This window comes from Aspergillus tanneri (assembly GCF_003426965.1).
Source record: "Aspergillus tanneri strain NIH1004 chromosome Unknown AapTan_3_pilon_pilon_pilon, whole genome shotgun sequence".
Classification (NCBI taxonomy): domain Eukaryota; kingdom Fungi; phylum Ascomycota; class Eurotiomycetes; order Eurotiales; family Aspergillaceae; genus Aspergillus; species Aspergillus tanneri.
In genome coordinates, this window is record NW_022984630.1 from 3,795,219 (window position 1) to 3,814,560 (window position 19,342).

The window sequence follows — 19,342 nt, forward strand, 5'->3', positions numbered from 1 at the left end:
AGGGCCTACTCCGGCGTATACTTGATGATCTACGGAATAATGTTAGTGAATGGATCTGTACCAGGCTTTTGGTGAGCTCTGTTTCTGTTGCCTAAGATCCACGCTCAGGAATCATTATCCACCAAGTGGGTAATGTTAAGTAATAGACAGGTAGTGGAAATCGATTGACAGTTGCAATAAGATAAACTCGACCTTTTTTTCCCTAGGTCGTGCGTGTGCTTTGCTCCTAACTTAAGTATTTCCCCAGTCCAGTCTACCTTACGCAACCATCCGTTCTTGGTTCCATTGGAGGGGAAAAACCCCGTAAAATACATTCTAGTCAAATATCACAGAAAGGAAGAATCAAAAAGAAAAACTATAGAATAGAATAGAATCAAAAAAAAAAAATTCAAATAAATAATAAAAAAGAGGAAATCCTATTTTTTTTTTTTTTTTAAATTAGAAGATCCAGACCATCTACACAAAGAGACAGGTGTCGACCCCCAAAGCAAATCCTCCTTTTCTATTCCCCCTCATCCGTCTCTCTCTCTCCACCACTCCTTTTTTTTCTCGTTAGTGAATGTTGCTGCAGCTACACAACTTCCAACCTCCCACCCCCGGCCCAATTTTGCTGCGCAACAAGACAAAAGCCTCGTCCTTTTCTCCTTCTCGCCTTCTCGCCGACTGAGGACGGAGGACTTTTCCAAACAGACCCCCCTCTTCGGTCCTGCGACGCCGTCGCGATCCCCAGACTTTATGTGTTCTCGCTACCACTGCAACCGCCTTCCTGCCCATTCCGAAACCTCTGATCGTTGAGAATTCACCCACGACTCCATTGATGCCGGTGAAGGGTTCCTAGTATCAAGTGGTTGGATTCGCTCCATGTCGTGACGAGAACCCACGAAATTGTGACGATTTTATGATTTTAACCCCGCGCCCAACTAGCAACGACTTGACGAGATGCCATACTCCTCTTCCACCCCCGAGGTGTCCACCACCCCGCTCGCCGATTACTTCTGGATTGCCGGTGTAGATGGGTCAGAGATCCTGGAAACCTTCCAAAAGCTAGGGGATGAGTACCGAGCCAACAGTGCCACCTCGCCCGGTCCCGCCGTCTCGGAGACCATCGAAGAAGATGCGGACGCGGAGGAGGCCCACGATCCCCGTCTAGATGTACTCTCCCGACCCGGCTCGATGATCGCCGGACGCAATTCCTTGCAGCGGTTCTCCATGCGCTCGGAAATTCCCGGTGCAAACGAGAATGGCTCCAACAGCAACCGCAGCAGCTTGACTATCAAGGGTGCACAGTCCCCTCGAGGCTCGTCATTCCTGGAAGACTTTGACTTTGACAAGGCGCTGCTGAAATTCGCGTCAGAGAGGGATTCCTTCCTGTCTGACTTGAGCCTCAGTGCGGGGGCAATTACGACCCAGTCTCGTCCCCGATCCCGACTACGCACGCAAAAGATTGTTTCCGAAGAGACTCCTTCCCAGCCGGCCAGCCTGCTTCGATCCGGCATCGGGAGTGTACGACGCCATATGGCCTTTAGGGATATGAATAGTATGAAGCGGCAGCCGTCAGTTGCTCGTCAAGGTGAGAATGTCCTGGAGAAATGCTCGGGAGTATAAGAAAACCGCCTATGTCTGTAGCTTGTGCTAATTATGGGCCGCCAATAGCATCCATTCGAACTTCGCGACGACTCAGCAACTACAATTCGGTGATCCCAGCGCCGCAGCCGTTGGAGATCTCACCTACCATGCACCCTCTAAAACGCAGATTTGAACCCGTCCTTCTTGATCGGTACCCCACGAAGACTATGTCCGACGAGCTGAAGCAGCGAGGCAACTTCCCCGACTATGTACCGATGTTCGCTTTCCCCAACGATATCAACATTGTCTCATCGGACCAGAGACCGCGGTCAACGTGGCACGGTTTTGCCATGACAACGGACAATGGCTCGCGGTTACACGCCATCTGCGTTATCATCTGGATTCCATTAAACCAGCAAGCCGCCGAGGAGTTGGAAAAGCGCTGTGAAGAATGGCGGAAAGATAACATGACTGATGAGGAACGTGAGCTGGCGGCGAGTCTTGGAGAAAGACTGGCTTCTGAACGTGCTAAGCTTTCCAGGCTCCTGGCTCAGCTTCCCACAGTTCCATCCGGCTCGGATTCGAGAGAACAGTTGGAGGATGAAATCAGCGCAGTTGAAGAGAAGATCGGGCTGATGACCGATCTCTTACGCCCAGTACGCCATGGTGCGGCCTCAAAGATTGAAGGGCTGACGGACGGTGACACGGGATTTTGGATTCCCCGCGCCTATGGCATTCTTGGGCGAGAGGCAAATATGACAAGCTTCTGGAAAGAATGGCTGAAGGCTGTTATTGTACCGATGACCGACGGCAACATTCAGCGGGTTCCTCCAAGTTCTCCGCGCATGGGCATTTGGCAGCCATTAGAGCGATACGTGATGAACCTCTGCACCGAGGCGTTCAGCCCCAATACCTCCAAAACCCAGGTGGAGCTGGCGGTTCGCGAGCTACGTCTCTTTGCACGGAACGAAGCTTCCAACGAGCTACCAGGGTCCCGAAATACGGACATCTATGCGTTGTTCCGGACCCTATCGTTGTCGAATATTATCATACTCTTGGAGTACGCTCTCACTGAATCGCGTATTATCTTTCTCTCGTCCCATACGTCGATGCTCTATCTGGCAACAAAGGCTCTGGTGGACCTGCTGTTTCCCATCCCATGGTCTGGCGTGTTGATTCCCGTCCTTCCTGCACGGTTGATCCAGGCAATTGAAGCCCCGTGTCCATACATTGTCGGCATCGAGCGCCGATATGAGAAGGTCGAGCTTCCCTCCGATGACTTCGTCCTGGTGGATCTTGATTCCGATATCATTGAAAGCACCGTCCGACCAACCCCACTACCCCGCCATCAGCGCCGGAAGCTTCTGTCACTACTTCAGTTGGCAGCTCCGCATCACGGTCGATTCGGAGTCCCAACTGGACCGCCAGCATATGCGATTGAGACGTTCCCATTCGATTCTTTTATGTCGGAGAATTCCTCAATCTTTAACTCTCGGGCCCAGTCCACACAGTTGGCGAAATATGTCAGTCTCAACTCCAGTGCATTTGGCCAGAGTTCAGTGTCCCCGAGCTCGTATCAGCCGCTCATCTTCAACGCTTATCTGCATGCTCGGTATGAGCAGGTTTCATCCCGAGGTTACTCGTCAAAGGGAGCCGACCGACCAGGAACTGGCTCAACGTTCAAGGCCGGGTCGCCACCCTCACCGCGCGACAGCTCCCCCACATCTGGTCACTTCCCACCTCCCCCTCCGACGCCGAGCTCTCGAAATGATTCCGGATTGGCTTTACAGGCCTCTCTACGTGAGAAACGCTCAGGTCACTTCGATGCAGCATCCCGGAGAAGCTCGTCTTTTGGTATGGACATACGCCCGGGCGGCCCGAGGCGGCCAAGTGCTCCTTTCCTGGGCCATGCGCCAAACCTCTCCGTAACAACTCTAAACACCGACTACAACTCCGGTTCTACGTACGCACCGTCTGTCTATGCTCAATCTACAGTCGCAGCGTCGACAATTATGCCCCAGGCGCCCATCCAGCCAATTCACAGTTCCGAAGGGACCTGCTGGGTCGAGGGCCACTGCTTGCGGGTGCAGCCGGTCGATGATAAGGCGGTTTGCGCTATCTGTGATGAGCGGGCTGAGGAGGGTATGTACAGGTGCACTGCCTGTAAGACTCTAGTGCACAGCCGGTGTGCTCTCCAGGTCTGCTTGGTGTGTCCTGCTGCTTTCCATCCGGAACAGGTTCGAGCCGCATTCGTTCGATGTTTTGCTAGTTTGTTCTATACCTACAAGAAGTATCTTCAGCCAGCTTCCGGTGACAAGAAAAAGGCCGGTCTGACCTACAACTTCAACATGGAGGCGTTTTTGAAGAGCCTGCCAGGTGAACATGCGGAATACATTGCCGTTCTACAGCAAACCCAAGGTAAGTCTGGCTTTGGGACTCCTCCATATCGGTATGATTACTGATAGGATTGCACACGCAGGCTTCAATGAGTTCATTAGTGAGCGAGAGAGAGTTAATCCCAAAGCTAAAGACCCGCGGATGGCGCTATTTGATGAAATTGTTCTGTCCAAACGGAATCGGGGGCGATCGTCGATCTTCTCGAGCCGGAGTATGACGGACTTCTTGTCAGACACGTCGAACCATCTCTGGAGAACCGCCAGCGCCACTACGTTTGGAATAGGCAGCCGGGGTGGTCAGCAGAACCTCTCTGGCGATTACACCCGCGTGGTCACAAGAGGTTTGCCATACGTTTGTTGTAAAATTACTAGCAGCGCTGACTGTTCCTTTCTAGCACCCGCCAAGCTGGATACCAGTCTGATGAGAGAGCCCCGCATGATCCATGGAGCACCTCGTGTGTCGAAGACAGCAAACAACGCCCGTAGGAAACCACTCCCGAAGCTTATGAACGGGCTGGCCATTTCCCCGCCGTAATCGACGAGGCCTGGACATTGGTGGAGTACAAATTCCGAGCGAATATCATTGGATATGAGATGATCTCATGGGCCATGATCCCGCCACGTATTCTCCCGTCGTATCTCTGGTATCCATAGCCAATGTCAGATGCGAAATGCCATATACATGCATACTGCAGCAATTGACGGCACAATGGATCTGAATGTTGAAAACACCGTCGGTCCTGTCCCTGCGAGCGACCACTATTGCTTTAGCGTGCCGGAAAATAGTTCGGCTCTTGCTCTGTTTGGTTCTCCTGGATATCAATTGTTGGGAGTTGTGTTTGCCTAAGTGGAGAGATGGCGGAATCTACTAAACCACCGACACCCGCTCATTAACGGATGGACGAGATGCAACTTTCGAAGACTGCGTCTGACCTGCAGAAATTCCGAGGTACTGCAGCTCTTAGACCTGTTGTCTCAAGTTCGTTCACATCGCCGGCCATGTCAGGACGTGCAACGGAATCCCCGGGTGGTACATACATCACATCTGCATTCATGTACACATACCTACCTTCATACATACATTGCACTGATCTCGAAGCCACTGATTGCTCACGATCTTCGACCTATAGTTATTTCCGAGATTCGGTCAGTTGCTAAGTACACTTGGTCATTGTTTACTGTTTTAATTTATAACTTAATTGGGCTCCTTTTTCTCAATACCCCCTGTGGATGGTTGGCCTTTTTTTTTTTTTTTTTTTTTTTTCTTTTTTGTCTTCTTTTTTGTATTTCAATTTCGAAGCCTTTTCTTTTCGTTAAACTGTCACTTCTTCTCAATAAATAATGGTGATCTATGTTGTTGTCATGTTACATACACTTTACTACGACAATCAATCACGGCTCTTTTGCACTGCATCTGACAAGAACAAGTATTGGTAGAATGCGCCATATTGGTTGGGATAAGATGTACGGTACTAGTACTTGTCACCGGTTCCAGATCATCTACACTCTCCGACAGGCTGACATAGACACCAAGACCTGAGACAGTCTCTGGCATTCCGTATGGGCTATGCTATCGGCCCTAGTGGCCTGGAGGTTCGTTGTCAGTCAGCGAAACTATCGAATCAGAGTTACCGGAAGAGTGTCGCAGCATGAATTTGCAGCCATGCGATCCAATTTCACCGGATGAACAGTTCGCAGATTGCCGGACAAGTCCGGCCTCGCTCGGTTCTCCTGAGTCCCATGCAGGATTAAACGTAGGAAAGGTGGATGTCCCACGGACTAACAGGGGACACTCATGGACAAACTCCAGGGGAGGCTTTTTCCTCGTATCACAGCCAGTCTTGAGGTGGATCTGAGGTCAGGCTGTGCCACCATCTTGATAGCAATGAGGACTATCTTGAGGCCTATCCTTGTCTCACTATCTCTGATTCCTGTAGATGGCCCTTCCCAGTGCCTGTACTCTGTAGATATTATCTATAGACATCGTGAGCGTGTGCCGGCGCTGATTGGCGGATAAATGGCTTCCGCGCGGAGCAGAAATTCCGGGGAAATTTGGCCGTCGGAGGACTTCAACTTTGTGCAGCTTCTTCCATCCAGTTCGATTCGCATGGTGATTATTGTCGCTGGCAAATGTCGTCGTTGCCTGGGCTGCTCTCTAGATCCCAGTTCATTTTGACGCGGATTACTGACTTCTATTCATTGGGCGCATTGCCATCTGTCTGTCTCTAACTCTCTTTGATATTAACCCATCTACGTCCAACAATTGCCACCGTCTCGTCCTCTGAGTTAGTACCACTTAATTGTCCTCCACTGTTCGAGCAGATCTGGAGGATTACTTCCAACTCGGACCGCAATTATCAATGCGACTCCACGTGTTACATCCCTGACGTGGTTCCCCCTTCTCCCTTCTTCTGAGCATCGCGGAACCCCTCCCTCGAGTCATTTACGAAACCGAGCCGAGTCCGGAGGGGAGTTTTGTTCCGCTGATTGCCGACATTCAAGCATGAGAACGCAGTATACTGCCTGAACGATGAGATGATGCAGACAGGCCTTCATCAGCCCGAGGATATGACTGTTATTCCGGAGAAGTCTACTCCCGTTACACCTGCGAAAGGAACGTCACCGCCCTCTTTCGTCCAGAATCTTGTTCCGCCGGAGCCCTCACGGGCGGTGGTGATTGTATACGGCCCTGGCCAGGAGACCATTGTTCAGGTGGTCGCGGAGGTTCTGGGAAAACCATGGACGACGGAAACGTCGCTGTCGGCCCTGGGGAATGGTAGTGGTGCTGTTGTGGTTGGGATTCTGGCCGACGACCTGTTTCGCAGCTTAGAGGGGTGCGACAAATCCACGTGGACTGTCATCAACACGCATTGCGTAGATGATGGCTCGTTTCCCGACGAAACGCTCACCGAGAGCTGTCACTACGAGTTTCTTTACTCACTACGAAGCCCCTTTTTCCGCCGCGATCTGACCCGATTCCTATCCCTGATCCTAGGGCAGACGAGGCCGCACGACGGCCTGAAGACTAAGAAACGCACCAAGTTCATCTCCACCACTTTCCCGGACGTCCACGCGGCGTTGCCCAACCTTGATATACTTTCCGTCGGCTCCGATGCGGTCGAGATCCGCGTGGATCTGCTGAAAGACCCTTCCGCCCCGGAGACCTCGAGCCCCGTCCCGAGCCTACGGTACGTCGGGAAGCAGCTGATGCTGCTGCGGCAGCACACCGAACTGCCGATTATCTTCACCACTAGGTGCACTAATGAAAACGGCAAATTCCCCATGGACGACCCGGGTCTCTTCTATCGCTATCTCCGTCGGGCGATCCAGTGGGGTGTCGAGTACGTCGACGTGGAGCTGTGGCTGCCGGAAGAAATTCGGCGACGCTTGACAGCCGACAGGGGCAACAGCACCATCATGTCGGCTTTCCATGACTTTTCGGGGACGTGGAAATGGACCTCGCCCGACGCGCCTCGCATCTACGCGGAGAGTGCTCGTTACGCAGACATCGTGAAAATGATCGCCATGGTGGACACGATCGAGGCGAATTACGAACTCGAGTATTTCCGGTCGACGATCCGCGAGACCCATGGAGTGTATCCGCTGTTCTCGGCGGTCAACATGGGCCAGATGGGGCAGCTATCGCGGGCGCTCAACACAGTGTTCACGCCTATCACGCATCCGCTGCTGCCGATGATTGCGGCGCCGGGGCAGCTGACGGCGGCGGAGATCAACGAGGCACAGCACATCATGGGGACGCTGCCAAAGAGGGATCTGTACGCGATCGGATCCTTCCGGTCGACGCCGCAGTCGGTGTTCATGGAGAAATGCTTCAACGAGCTCAGCCTGCCGCACACCTTGACGTCCATCGACCGCGGGCCCAGTGGGTCAATTGAGCGGGTCATCACGCAGCCGTCATTTGGCGGAGCGTCGGTGCATCCGCCCATCTCCAGCAGCACGTCGTACATCCCCGCGGTCAGCGAGGCGGCGCGGGCGATCGGACTGGTGGACACGATCGTTGTGGCTGCCGGGGAGGCGCTGGTGGGGGAGAACGCGACCTGGAGGGGGATCCGGGCCACCTTAACTCGCGACTACGTGCCGTCGGCGTACCGAGGACGGGCAGCGATCATCCTCGCCAGCAATGAAGCTGAAGCGTCGGCGGCGGTGTTGGCGTTGCGCAGTCTCGGGGTGGGCGCGATCTACACGGTCGGGTTTCGAGCACGCGGGCCGCTGGCCGAGGGATTGGAGCCGTTCACGTCCATCCAGTCGGTGAAGTTGGTAGAACAACCGTTTGTCATTGTATCGGCGCTACCTGCAGAGAAGTCGATGCTGGTGCAACCACTGTTGCGACATTACCGCAGCAGTGGCCGGTCATCTCCGACGTCAACACGCGGCAAGGTATATCTAGACTTGACGCGAGGTGAACGAACGGGGGATCCAGTCGGAGAGGCCGAACGAGCCGGATGGACAGCATATGGGATGGACGATGTGAATGCCTGGACGACGGTGGAAACGCTACGATTGCTGGTGGGGGAGAATGTGCCGTTTGATTTTGTGCGCATGGCCTCTGGGGAGATCTTTCATTCACTATAGACTATATTTTATAATTATAAATACCAATTAACTATTTATCTATATAAGATATACGGACCCTCCGTGCTGCAGCAGGCAAAATCCCGGTGTTTCCCCCAATCGCCAAGTCTCTCCACAAGACTAACTTCTTTCAATCCGGGGTCTCCTCTTTCTTATTCATCCTCCTCTCTCTTTCTCTCCTCTGTTTCCTCTTTTCTTTCATCTTTTCACCTCTCCATTGATCTACCCATCGATTTATTTATTCAAATGTGACCATGTCTCGGCCCCTGGTCAGCATCGACCGTCTCACCCCCCGTCGCGCCACTGCCGAACCTCGAGAGTCCATGAACTGCAAGTCCTGTCGAAAGAGGAAGATCAAATGCAATCGATTACGGCCCAGCTGTGAAGCCTGCAAGGTGTTCCAGTGCCCGTGTATCTACGGTCGGTTCGCAGTTGTGGCCAGAAAGAGGAATCAATCGTGTTCTGACCCTACGGACTTTCCAGATGCTGTGCCTAAAAAACGAGGCCCCAAAACGGACGTCCTCGAAGCCCTGCTGAAACGCGTTGATGGGCTCGAGAAACGACTGCAGGATGACAATCTTCCTGTCTCGTCCACCTCGTCGTCCACCCCCTCCGTCGCCCTGTCATTGCCTCCAGATCCGGCTCCTGCACCGCTCCCGTCGACGGTTCTCGCCCCCAACCCCAGTCGGCTACCGCTCTCCATGCTCGATGCCTATTTTGCGCGTCTTCATGGGAAACCGTATCTCATTTTGGACGAGGCGGGGACTCGTCAGCGGCACCAATGCGAACAATTGCCGCCCGCGCTGTCCATGGCGATTTACGCTATCACCCTGCGGTAGGAGCACGATTCCGATCTGTCATAAACAACCGCCGAGTGAGCACCGCTTTCTGACTTTCCAGATACACCTCCCCTAATTCTCCTTCTCCCCAGAGCCTGGAGGTCGCGCGACAGGCGCGACCCCTGGTCGACATCGATACGCCATCCATCGAAGGGTTGCAGACCCTCTTGCTCCTATCCCAGGCCTTTTTCGCACATGGCTATGGCAGGAAGGCTTACATGACGTTAAGTATATTGGGCCCCTACTTCCATGCTTATTTTTCACGGTCGTCGGGCCGCGCTCATAGACTTGTGCGAAATAGCGAACGCCGTGGCCATGGCCCTAGTCCTAGATCTGTACCGTGAAATGCCCTCGTCCGCACCCCTACCAGCGCCGGAACGAGAAATGCGACGCCGTCTGTTCTGGACCGTCTACATCATGGATCGGTTTCTCACCTGTGGTTCGAAGCGGCCGTGTCTCATCGCCGATCACTCGATCGTGCTGCGCCTGCCCGCGACGGGTTCCGAAGCCGGAGAATTGTTCCACCCTGTCGGCCCCAACATCCAGTATGCGTCCGAGTCGTCCCGTCGGAAAGGGCCCGGCGCACCAACCCTGCTGGTCGACATCACCCGCATTCTGGGCGTCACTCACCGGTACTTAGCCGCGGGTGGCGTCAAGGGGGATTCGCATTTTCCCTGGCATTCGCTGTCCAACCTGTCCAAGATCCGCCAGGAGCTCGACGTTTGGGCGGCGGGCACGCAGGACCTGTTCGTGTCGATCGAAGCGCTGTTCGGCCATCCCGAGAGCACCATGCTGCTCCTGAGCAAGCTCATCTACCACCTGGTGCACTGTCTGCTGTACCGACCGTTCCTCCCCATCGACCTGGTTGAGCTGCGCGGGTCGGGGCAGCATCAGTCGTGGCAGATCGAGGCCACGACGCTGTGCTTTTCGCACGCCAACGCCATCGCGGAGCTGGTCGAGCTGGCGCGACACGCGCCGCGCATGGAGTGGCCGGAGTTGGTGGCCTACTGCGTGTGCACGGCGGGCACCGTTCACGTCCACGGGGTGCACTACCACGGGGACGAAGGCGAGGTTTTTGCTGCGAGCGCGGAATTTCTGGTGCGCGAGATGCAGCAGCTGGCATGGTTGCGTCGGTCGTGGGCGGGCGTGCAGCACCAGCGCGAGACGTTGCAGACGATTTCGGGCGCTCATGCGGAACTGGTGCGCACGCTGGCGACGCGACCGGTGCGGTTTGCCCCGGTCTTCCATCTCGAGGATTTCCTCGATCGCTACCCGGGACTGGCGGTGGAGGGGGGGCATGTGCGAATGGTGGAGGGGTGGGTCTCTTCTTTCTTCTAGGCTCTTTTGCCATTCATTTCTAACCTTTATAGGATCTTCGACCGACCAGATTTCTCCGACCCCCGACTGTATTCCGGTATGCCCTCGGCCACGCCGACCCTGCCGTCGCAGTCATCACGATCCAATGTAACCGGCTTCCCGTCGGCCTCGTGGCAGGCCAACCTGAGTGTACCGGATGGAAGCGCGTTGGGATTCTCGTCCGGGGTGTCCTCGGCATTCCTGGCGTTGCCGTTTCCCGGCCCGGGGACAGGGACAGCACCGGCCCCAGCACCGGCCCCAGTACCACCGCAATATGCGACGTTCCCGTTTGAAGCCGGGACGGCGCTGACTCCGGGCGGACAGTCGCAGGGCAGCAGCGGATCGACGGCGGGGACGGGCGGAGCGGGAACGGGGGCGGAACACGAGGCAGACCCGTTTCTTAGTCTGTTGGAGCAATTGGCGGAGAATGAGCATTCGCAAGGGGGGCCTAGAGAGTTGGATTTTTTCCTGGAGGGATTGGAGAAGGAGTGATGTATTATAGTATAGTATATACGATAATGACTATGGTATGACATTATGACATCATGAACTATGACTTCATCCCTCACCACCTTATGAGTTTTATCTACAATTAACAAGCAACGCAGACAAAAGAGAAAGACAAGATGGAAGAGATTGACACCCTGGCAACACAGAAATCATGGACTCAAGGATCGCTCCAGAAACCATTCACCTCGATCATCGAGCTATACATCCACGAACAGTTGAGTCTGGAACTTGCCGTGCGCGAGATCACCAACGAGATTAACACAATCTACTACGGTGATGGAGACGTGGGTAGCTCTCCCTCCGTATCCATGACAATATTAATAACAGTAACAGTAATGCTAATATAATAATATAATATAGAGGAATATCTGTTCGATCTATGGAAAACCACCCTACACACGAGCAAAAAGCTCCGTCGCACGCCCAGCTCAGCACCGGACTTTCCCTCGTCGGCTCAGGCTCGTCTGATCGAATTAGTCTCTTCTTTGCGCGATCAACCAGATCCTATTCCTCGCCCGCAGATGGATTCTCAGAATCCGATCCCCTTACCGGGGGATCCGTTTCTTGATATTTATTCTTCTTATTGTATCAACTCTACGAATCCATTCGAATCACGGAATAATAATAGGAGTGGGAATAGGAATGTGAATAGGATTGTCTGGGCTACATTACCCCGGTTTATTGACTGCGTGAAGCTAGTTTTACAGGATGAGCCGGGTCGAAAGGCCGGATTCGATGATATTGAGGTTCAGGCTTGGGAAGATTTAGTTGCTTTTTTGGCTTTCGTGGCGAGGGATTTACCATTTCATCATAGTACCCACCATGGTAATGGTGATGAAAATGATGATGATAATGGAGATGGAGATGGTGTTGATGATGGGGACGGATTAGAGGCCGTCGCCATACAAATGATTAAGAATGCGTTGGAGGTGAGACATTTCTTTTCTACCTCTCCTTCTACTTCTCCTACTTCTACTTCCCCTTTGTCCGTGACTAGGACATCTCCGACTTCACGAGATAATGCCCGGGATTCCAGTGAATCCACCAAATTAAACGTCTACGTCGCCTCCGCCGCCATCTGGTCCGTCATCATGGGTGAGGAATTATGGGAACGAGTCGGTCTGAAGATCGAGTCTCCCGTTGGTCTTTCGCTTGATCCTCCTGATTTCCCCCCACGCGGTCATATCTCCAAGGATCGATGGAGGATGTGGATCGATCGATTCCAATTCATGAGCTTACGTGAGGATCTGAGGATCTCGACGAGGGAGTTGGCTGCGGAGGCTGCGGCTGTGATGTTACGTGTGTTGTAATATTTTTTTTTTTTTATGTTTTTATATTTTTGATCTGTCTTGTATAGTACAAAAAAAAAAAATTAACCTGTACAGTCAATTGCCGGCTAGGAAAACTTCACCCCCTTGCTAGGGTCCCATATCCCAGGCCCAGATCCAGGTCCAGATCCAACTCCCGGTCCAGATGCAGCCTGTCCAGCCCCAAACCGAATCCCCATCTCAGGAGACCACACCCCCGGTGCCATCGCGTTCGCCCGCGTCGGCTGCGGCGCCGTCAACGGCTCCGATCGTGGCGGCGATGTGCTTGCGCTGGGCGCGTACGTCCGCAGCGGTTGGGCAAGGTTGAGTGATGCCATGGCCGCCGCACTAGTAATATCCCTATCCACATAGTCAGTCTTTGTAGAATACATAAAATAGAGAGAGAGAGAGAGAAAGTGAGCGGGGGGAAGCGTACGACTCCATTTGGCTGGCCTCCATCCGTCTTTGATGCACAAACGATTTACAGTCATCCCGGAATCGACCCACGATCTTGGCCAAATCATTGTAGAACTTCCGTCCCACCTCGATGTTGGAAATGATCTCCTTGTATTTCATGTACCCATTCTCTAGCTCCTGCAGGGCCTTCTCCCGCTCCTTGGTAGACGCATCGCCCCTGTGCGCGCGCGTAAACGCCCGGTTGGCTTCCCGCACCTGCGCCGCGATCTGGTCCTGGTCATGCTGCTCCTGCGTTACCATCTCGAGATCGGTATCGTACAGATGCAACTGCTGCTCAAACAGATCCTCAAACTGACTCGCTTGAATGGCCTGCATGGGGAATTCTCTCTCCAAACGAGCGGCTTCCTTAAGAAGAGCCTCGCCTGTTAAAACCGTCAGCTTTGGACCATATCAACCTCATGAATAGCACTCACTGATATCGTCCGCTCGAGCCTTGTCTTTCAGGGCTTGCGCCCGCCGCTTTCTCCGGTGCTCCAGTCGGCTGACCTCGCTCAAGCATCCCCGCAGCCGAATCGCCTCCTGCTCGACTTCCGCCGGGATAGCCGCCCTCCGGCTACTAGGCACGTACATCTCCAGGTCTCGATTGGTGCCTGTCAGAACGCGAAACACCGCCTCTGAGTCTCGCAACTTTTGCTCCACCAGGTTGTCACTGCTCTGCGCTGACGTAAAGTACCCATCGATCTCGCGCGACGTCGTATACAGCTTCGGGGCCGCTGCCTCCGACGATTCTCTGGTCCACCGGTCGGTCCCATACTTCCGGCGTGACACATCATCCTCTGCTTTCTCGGCCGCCAAAAGTTCCACTCCCTCGCTATATACAGACTTGTCATTGGTCTTCACCTTGGATGTGTCTTCCAGAGATCGACGTAATCGATACAGTCCGTCTTGCTGGCGCATCTCTTCCGCGTGGGATACTAACGTCGGCGGTAAGCCAAGTGGCTTCTCCAGCGCCTGTAGAGAGCCTGGGAGGTTCAAAGACGAGAGCAATCTATAAACCCCGATTAGTATCATCTCGTAAACAAGAGGGAAGCATCTTACTCCCGCAATTTGTCCGTCATGGTCTCCAGCTCGCCTATGATAGTCTCATTTACCATTCGGTCGCGACGGTCTGAGTAGATGCTGGCCGCAATGTGCACTGCATATGGCACCAGTTTCGAAAACAACGGCTGACCCAGCGGCCCATTATCCCCAAGCATAGAGATCGCGTCCGTCACTTGCGACGGTGCCCGAGCTGCAACCATGCTTGCCCGGTCAATCATCTTAAGTTCTGACTTGGGGGGCACCGGACTGAGGTAGATCACATCGTTGTCCTTCTCCGCGCGCTTCAAGTCCTCCGTCACCCGGCTCTTCAGTCCCTGGAGATCCCCCAGCACCGTGCGGTTAATCCACCGCGCCTCCTTCAACGCCTCGTTTACACACGCCTCGCTGTCTCTGAGACGCGCCACCTCCTCGCCATACTTGCGCTTCTCCAGGCAGTCCAGTGACTGCCGATACTGTGCGGCTGCCGCGAAATGATGATGCTTGGCCGTCATGTGGTGGATCCATTCAGGGCTGATGGCGTTCGACTTGACCGCGTCGTCGCCCGCTTTTGCGTAGAAATCAGACACCTTGGCTGCCAACCTAGCGATTGACGCATCCTTCAGCCCGTCCTTGACGGCTTTCTGCCAGAAGCACTCCTGTCCCTGGGCCAGGAGAAGCTGTTCCAAGCTAAGTAGGGTCATCTCATCCATATCCTCTGGAGGTGACGTGCGAAGATCAGGCAGAATATCGGTGCGCAGATGCACCAACACCCCCGCCGCCTGGCAGAGGTAATTGCAGGCCTGCTTGAGTCCATTCGTGGTCGTGCGGTTGACCGAAAACGCCAATTGCGAGTATAATGCTGTCAGATTAAAAAGGATGTTCGCTAGCTCGAACCGGATGTTGTTCTGCGAAACTTGACTCCGGGGTTAGCAGCTCATACTCGAAGACGGTTCATCCCTGACAACTTACTGGGTCTGGACGTATTGAATCCAAATGCAGGATACCACGGAAATTCCACGCCGATCTATTGTTCCCCGGGCTAGTGTCAGCCATTACTGTCGGCTCGCATTCTAGGTCCGGCTATATATACGCACATCCACAGGAAACTTCCCTCCCAGCCATTTCAGCTGCGCGGCGTACGTGACCAGTCGGCTAACCCCACTTACATGGGGTTCCTGTACGTTGATCGCTTCATTGCGAAGACGGTCAATTATCAACAGATCGTCCGCAAACATATCAGGTCGCTGATCATATTTGGACGAGATATACTGGGTGATGGCATCCGACAAGGAGACGGAGTGGGAGCGTCGAAAGGGGATCTGAAGGATATTGCTAGACCATGCGAGTTAGCCTCTCCCAATAATTCCAGAGCCTGTGCACCGTAGAAAGACGTACGATGCCATTGTCGGGGTTATCAACGAAGCCCGAGAGCACAGGCAGGATTATAGAATCAGCAATCTTTTGTTGTTGTCAAAAACCCAAAAACCCCGCCGGGCAACGGCATGACGTGAGGCTGCCTCAGGCATCAATTTACGCAGACTCAATTAACTACTTATAGGTAACTACACAGTACTAGGTACACACAAATACTCGCTTACTCCATGAACAAGGTCATTCTGTATTTGTGAGCCTCAAGCTCATGCAACTATGTACTCGATAGTAAAAACAGAACCCGATTTCCACATGTCCCCACCCTGAGCGCCAAAAATTTGGGCAGCAAGCCCTAAATCGCATCAATCCAGCTGATCGATCTTCATCTTAATGTACTCGAAAATACTGAGCAAAATCATGTTGTTTACACCGGTGCGAATCAGGATGATCGAAAGACCTTTGTACATGCTCGATTTTGCAACCGCAGCTGAAGCTTCGCCCACCTCCTTGGATTTCCCCAGCAACACGCTCTGGGCGCGCGTCTTCCTAGTGTCAAGCGGATAGGTCTAAGGCAGTCAGCGGTGCATACTAGAATGGAATCAAGGTTCCTGTGGTTATATACGTACACAGAACCAAGGAACCGTGCTGCAAATTGCTCCCGCGATCATGGGAGCACCGAACGGAGACTTGTCAGGGCCGAGCTCCTTCGCCGCAACCTGCTTGACGGTCTCGTAGACGCTGAAGTACAACCCCGATCCCAGAGTGTCTCGCAGAGCGTGAAGATAAAACCCAGTGTACAGTCCACGAAATCCGTAGCGCTTCACGATCTGCTGAATCGCCTGAATGGTGCCTAAACGAGGTTTATTGCGCAACGACGGATCACCCACAGCTCCAGGAGACGCCTGCGCACGGTTGGACACCAAGACGGAGGTCTGCACGACGTTCTTGGCCAGTTCAAACGGGCCTGCATTGAAGGGGTCAGGAACAAATGATACCGTGAGAGCTCGCTGGTCAACACTTACAAGCCAGAGGAGCGGAGATCAGGCCGGCAAATAAACCAGCGGAGGTGAAAGTGATCAGAGTCAACGCTGTGGGAGTGCTACCAGGCCGATGATACTGTTCCAAAGGAGACTGGCCAGTTATGCTTTCGATGAAATCGGAGATGCGATGCTTAGCCGCATTGTAGGAGGAAAAGTTCACGACCCGCACCGCAGTCACGCTCGCGAGAGGTGGTAAAGCCCCTACAGTTGAAACCAGGTTAATCATCATCGATCCCCCAGGTTTGACAAGGTGGGGTTGAGATTAATACGGACCAGCAACGTAGCCACGAGGTCCTTCGGTACGCCAGAGGTAGCGCGCGCAGGTGAACACATTTTGGAAATTGTGACTAAACGGAGTCAGCTACAATTCAGATTACATGGGATTGCACCATTAAGACTTACGTCTGCATCCGAGTTTTGACATTCTCCAAAGGTGTCTGAAATCTCACGGGTCAGCATGTCGTTAATTTCCCAGACAGTCGGTTGACCTACCACAGCAAGTGTCGCGCAGATGGTCGAAATCGCCGATGCCACTTGGGTCTTGTAGCCCTTCAGAAGCTTGTTACGGGTGGCTTCGTCCATAATCCAGGATTTACCAGCTGGCATGATCATAGGTGAAGGTTGTGAGTGAGAAGGAGAAAAGGGTGCATGTTCAGAATGTTTGTCAAGAGTCATCCCTGGAGGTATCCCATCTGGGGCAGGTTCAAAAAGACCCTGCTTAGTCGTTGGTTGCTTAGTCGTGATGTTTACAGACTTCCGATCATGAAGAGGCAGGCTGGGGAACCCTATGGAACGCAAAGCGGTCTCTCAACGTGCGAGCAGACCGTTCAGCGTCCCACAATTGTCCATGAAGTGGGCCTGAGCAACCCTGTGTAATTTCACAGTCTGTTGAAAGATGATAACTATACGTCTAGTCTAGAGATGAGATAAAGCAGTCGATCTAGTCAATGGAAGGAGGTCTGGGGTTGGACGGGGGAAGGCCACAGATCCTTCAACGACGACTGTTGCAGCAACAACACAGGTTTTCTAGAAAGAAGACACCACAGCTGAATGTGTTTCTCAAGCTGCAAAGATCCTTTCTAGCAAGCTTCGCAAGTTCTTCTGGGCAAGGTAGGGTGGTATAAGTCAGGAGCTACCTATTTGGCCGCCAACCATTAGCTATTCTGAACCCATTATTTCTAATGTTTCCCTGTATGGTATCGCTGCATACATATTGAGAGTGATGCAAACAGTCAGAAGACAATAAAGGGAAGGGAAAACAAAGGAGATGAAAGGCACACTTACCTCCAGGGAACCTGACATCCACTCCAGCGTGTGGGAGAGAGCCCAATGGAGAGAGAGGACAATCAATTGTGCGAAAAGGGAGAAGACCAAGATCACCATCACAAGCGATCAGTGGGAGACCAGACTTGCCCGCCCTGCCAAAGAGCAATCGGGCTGACGGGCGGACATGAGTGGCCCAATCCTCCCAATCTAGAGCCATGGTGGATCCATTAGAGCTCGAATTGGTTTAGTCTACCCTGTCCAATGACGTCGTCGTGAGGCATCCAGTAGGACGAGCTATTTATTTTACGAATACCCAGACCTGTACCTACTACCTTAGTACCTAGTTGCCTACCGAGCACTAGAGACTAACGACAGTGGATATTTCCACTTCTCAGAACATCCCTTTGCACTGAGCGATATTTCTACACATTCCTCCTTCGTAGAGTATGGGGAATGAATGATGATCTAAGTGGCAAGGGAACGCCGGACCAACCCAGTCCGACGGTGGCACTAGTACCCGCATCCTTTACCCCGCTTGTACTAGATTGGCCTGAGCTTTGCTTCTGGGCGGCCTGGTTGTGCCGGCAGAAAGAAACGCTCCATGTGTGTATTGACTATGACTATTGATCCCTTACGGAGCCTGAAATTATAGCATTCGCTAAGGTAGATTTTTGCTGTTCGCATACTGTACTGTTGAGCCCTTTTGGAGTACGAGAATTAAGAAGTTCAGTTTACCTCTTTGTTCTTGGAAACCCTTCATCTGACTCCCCTGCGTACCGAATTGCCGACGATTTCGGACAAAGGCATATCACGGATCTTCGGATAGTGTCGTAGGGCAGAGCGTTCCTGTACTTGGAGTGAATCTAACTCCTATTCCTAAATACAATGCACTTTTAATTCTTGGATCACTGGGTATCTCCTACTGGAGGTCGAATGTATTGCTGATTCTTGTCGGGTCAAGCACGTGCTGTGAATGTTCATAGGAATGGGTGGGAAATATATATATATACACATTCTAACAAACGGAGGGATCATACTCCACAGAAGGTTGTTCGATTCTCATTTCTATCTACAGTCACTCAAAAAGGCAAAGAAGTCATGGATCACTTCAATCCCTCAGGTCTTGTCTGTTGTTGAGATACTTGGTAATCAAACCTAGGCACGATGCCCTTCACGTGAGTTTCGACGAGACCGTCGGTTCCTTGTTCTGGAGCTTCCAGAAGAAGAAATAGCAGATCGACCGATCCAACTTGTCTTGTCAACCCCTAAACATGCTTGCTGGTTATACTCTCCGGCCTAAATATTCAGCATCATATGACAAATTATGCAGCACAGTCCTGGCATAGCCCGCGTGCCCCGTACCCGTAATACCCTCGGGACCTCGGCCGCGGCAAGCTCCCCGCTGAAATTATGATTGGTTTCGTCTCCGCATATCCCACAAGTCAGTTCTGTACCTCAAGGAGTAGCGTCAGCGAGCGTATTAAAATAGTCATTATCCCCGGTTCTTTACATCCGGAACTGGGGAGACCTATCAAGTTATTTGTGACCACCCCTGATTATACAATTCTTCCAGCCTGTAACCCCTTGCCAAAAGGTTCAAA

The 19,342-nt window shown here is 52.8% G+C and overlaps 6 protein-coding genes across 6 annotated transcripts; 4 read left to right on the forward strand and 2 right to left on the reverse strand.

Moving 5' to 3' along the window:
- Window positions 1-939: 939 nt before the first annotated feature.
- ATNIH1004_005080 (dDENN domain protein) lies at window positions 940-4,497 on the forward strand (the record flags this gene model as incomplete). Its single annotated transcript, XM_033569740.1, has 4 exons — window positions 940-1,570; window positions 1,654-3,984; window positions 4,046-4,303; window positions 4,358-4,497. 4 exons carry the CDS (start codon window positions 940-942, stop codon window positions 4,495-4,497), a joined length of 3,360 nt encoding a protein of 1,119 aa, XP_033428546.1.
- A 2,003-nt stretch (window positions 4,498-6,500) lies between these two features.
- ATNIH1004_005081 (type I 3-dehydroquinate dehydratase) lies at window positions 6,501-8,555 on the forward strand (the record flags this gene model as incomplete). The annotated part of the gene is made up of 1 exon (XM_033569741.1): window positions 6,501-8,555. The coding sequence occupies one exon, from the start codon at window positions 6,501-6,503 to the stop codon at window positions 8,553-8,555; it is 2,055 nt and encodes a 684-aa protein (XP_033428547.1).
- Window positions 8,556-8,809: 254 nt separating this feature from the next.
- ATNIH1004_005082 (transcription factor domain-containing protein) lies at window positions 8,810-11,242 on the forward strand (the record flags this gene model as incomplete). The annotated part of the gene is made up of 5 exons (XM_033569742.1): window positions 8,810-8,975; window positions 9,039-9,390; window positions 9,456-9,622; window positions 9,696-10,710; window positions 10,765-11,242. The coding sequence occupies 5 exons, from the start codon at window positions 8,810-8,812 to the stop codon at window positions 11,240-11,242; spliced, it is 2,178 nt and encodes a 725-aa protein (XP_033428548.1).
- A 936-nt stretch (window positions 11,243-12,178) lies between these two features.
- On the forward strand, window positions 12,179-12,570 carry ATNIH1004_005083 (uncharacterized protein; the record flags this gene model as incomplete). Its single annotated transcript, XM_033569743.1, has 2 exons — window positions 12,179-12,189; window positions 12,258-12,570. 2 exons carry the CDS (start codon window positions 12,179-12,181, stop codon window positions 12,568-12,570), a joined length of 324 nt encoding a protein of 107 aa, XP_033428549.1.
- An 86-nt stretch (window positions 12,571-12,656) lies between these two features.
- On the reverse strand, window positions 12,657-15,467 carry RIM20 (putative pH signal transduction protein PalA; the record flags this gene model as incomplete). The annotated part of the gene is made up of 7 exons (XM_033569744.1): window positions 12,657-12,927; window positions 13,004-13,406; window positions 13,458-14,032; window positions 14,083-14,969; window positions 15,034-15,144; window positions 15,231-15,396; window positions 15,460-15,467. The coding sequence occupies 7 exons, from the start codon at window positions 15,465-15,467 to the stop codon at window positions 12,657-12,659; spliced, it is 2,421 nt and encodes an 806-aa protein (XP_033428550.1).
- Window positions 15,468-15,797: 330 nt separating this feature from the next.
- On the reverse strand, window positions 15,798-17,087 carry ATNIH1004_005085 (putative mitochondrial carrier protein; the record flags this gene model as incomplete). Its single annotated transcript, XM_033569745.1, has 6 exons — window positions 15,798-16,001; window positions 16,062-16,399; window positions 16,458-16,676; window positions 16,749-16,822; window positions 16,878-16,912; window positions 16,968-17,087. 6 exons carry the CDS (start codon window positions 17,085-17,087, stop codon window positions 15,798-15,800), a joined length of 990 nt encoding a protein of 329 aa, XP_033428551.1.
- Window positions 17,088-19,342: the final 2,255 nt, after the last annotated feature.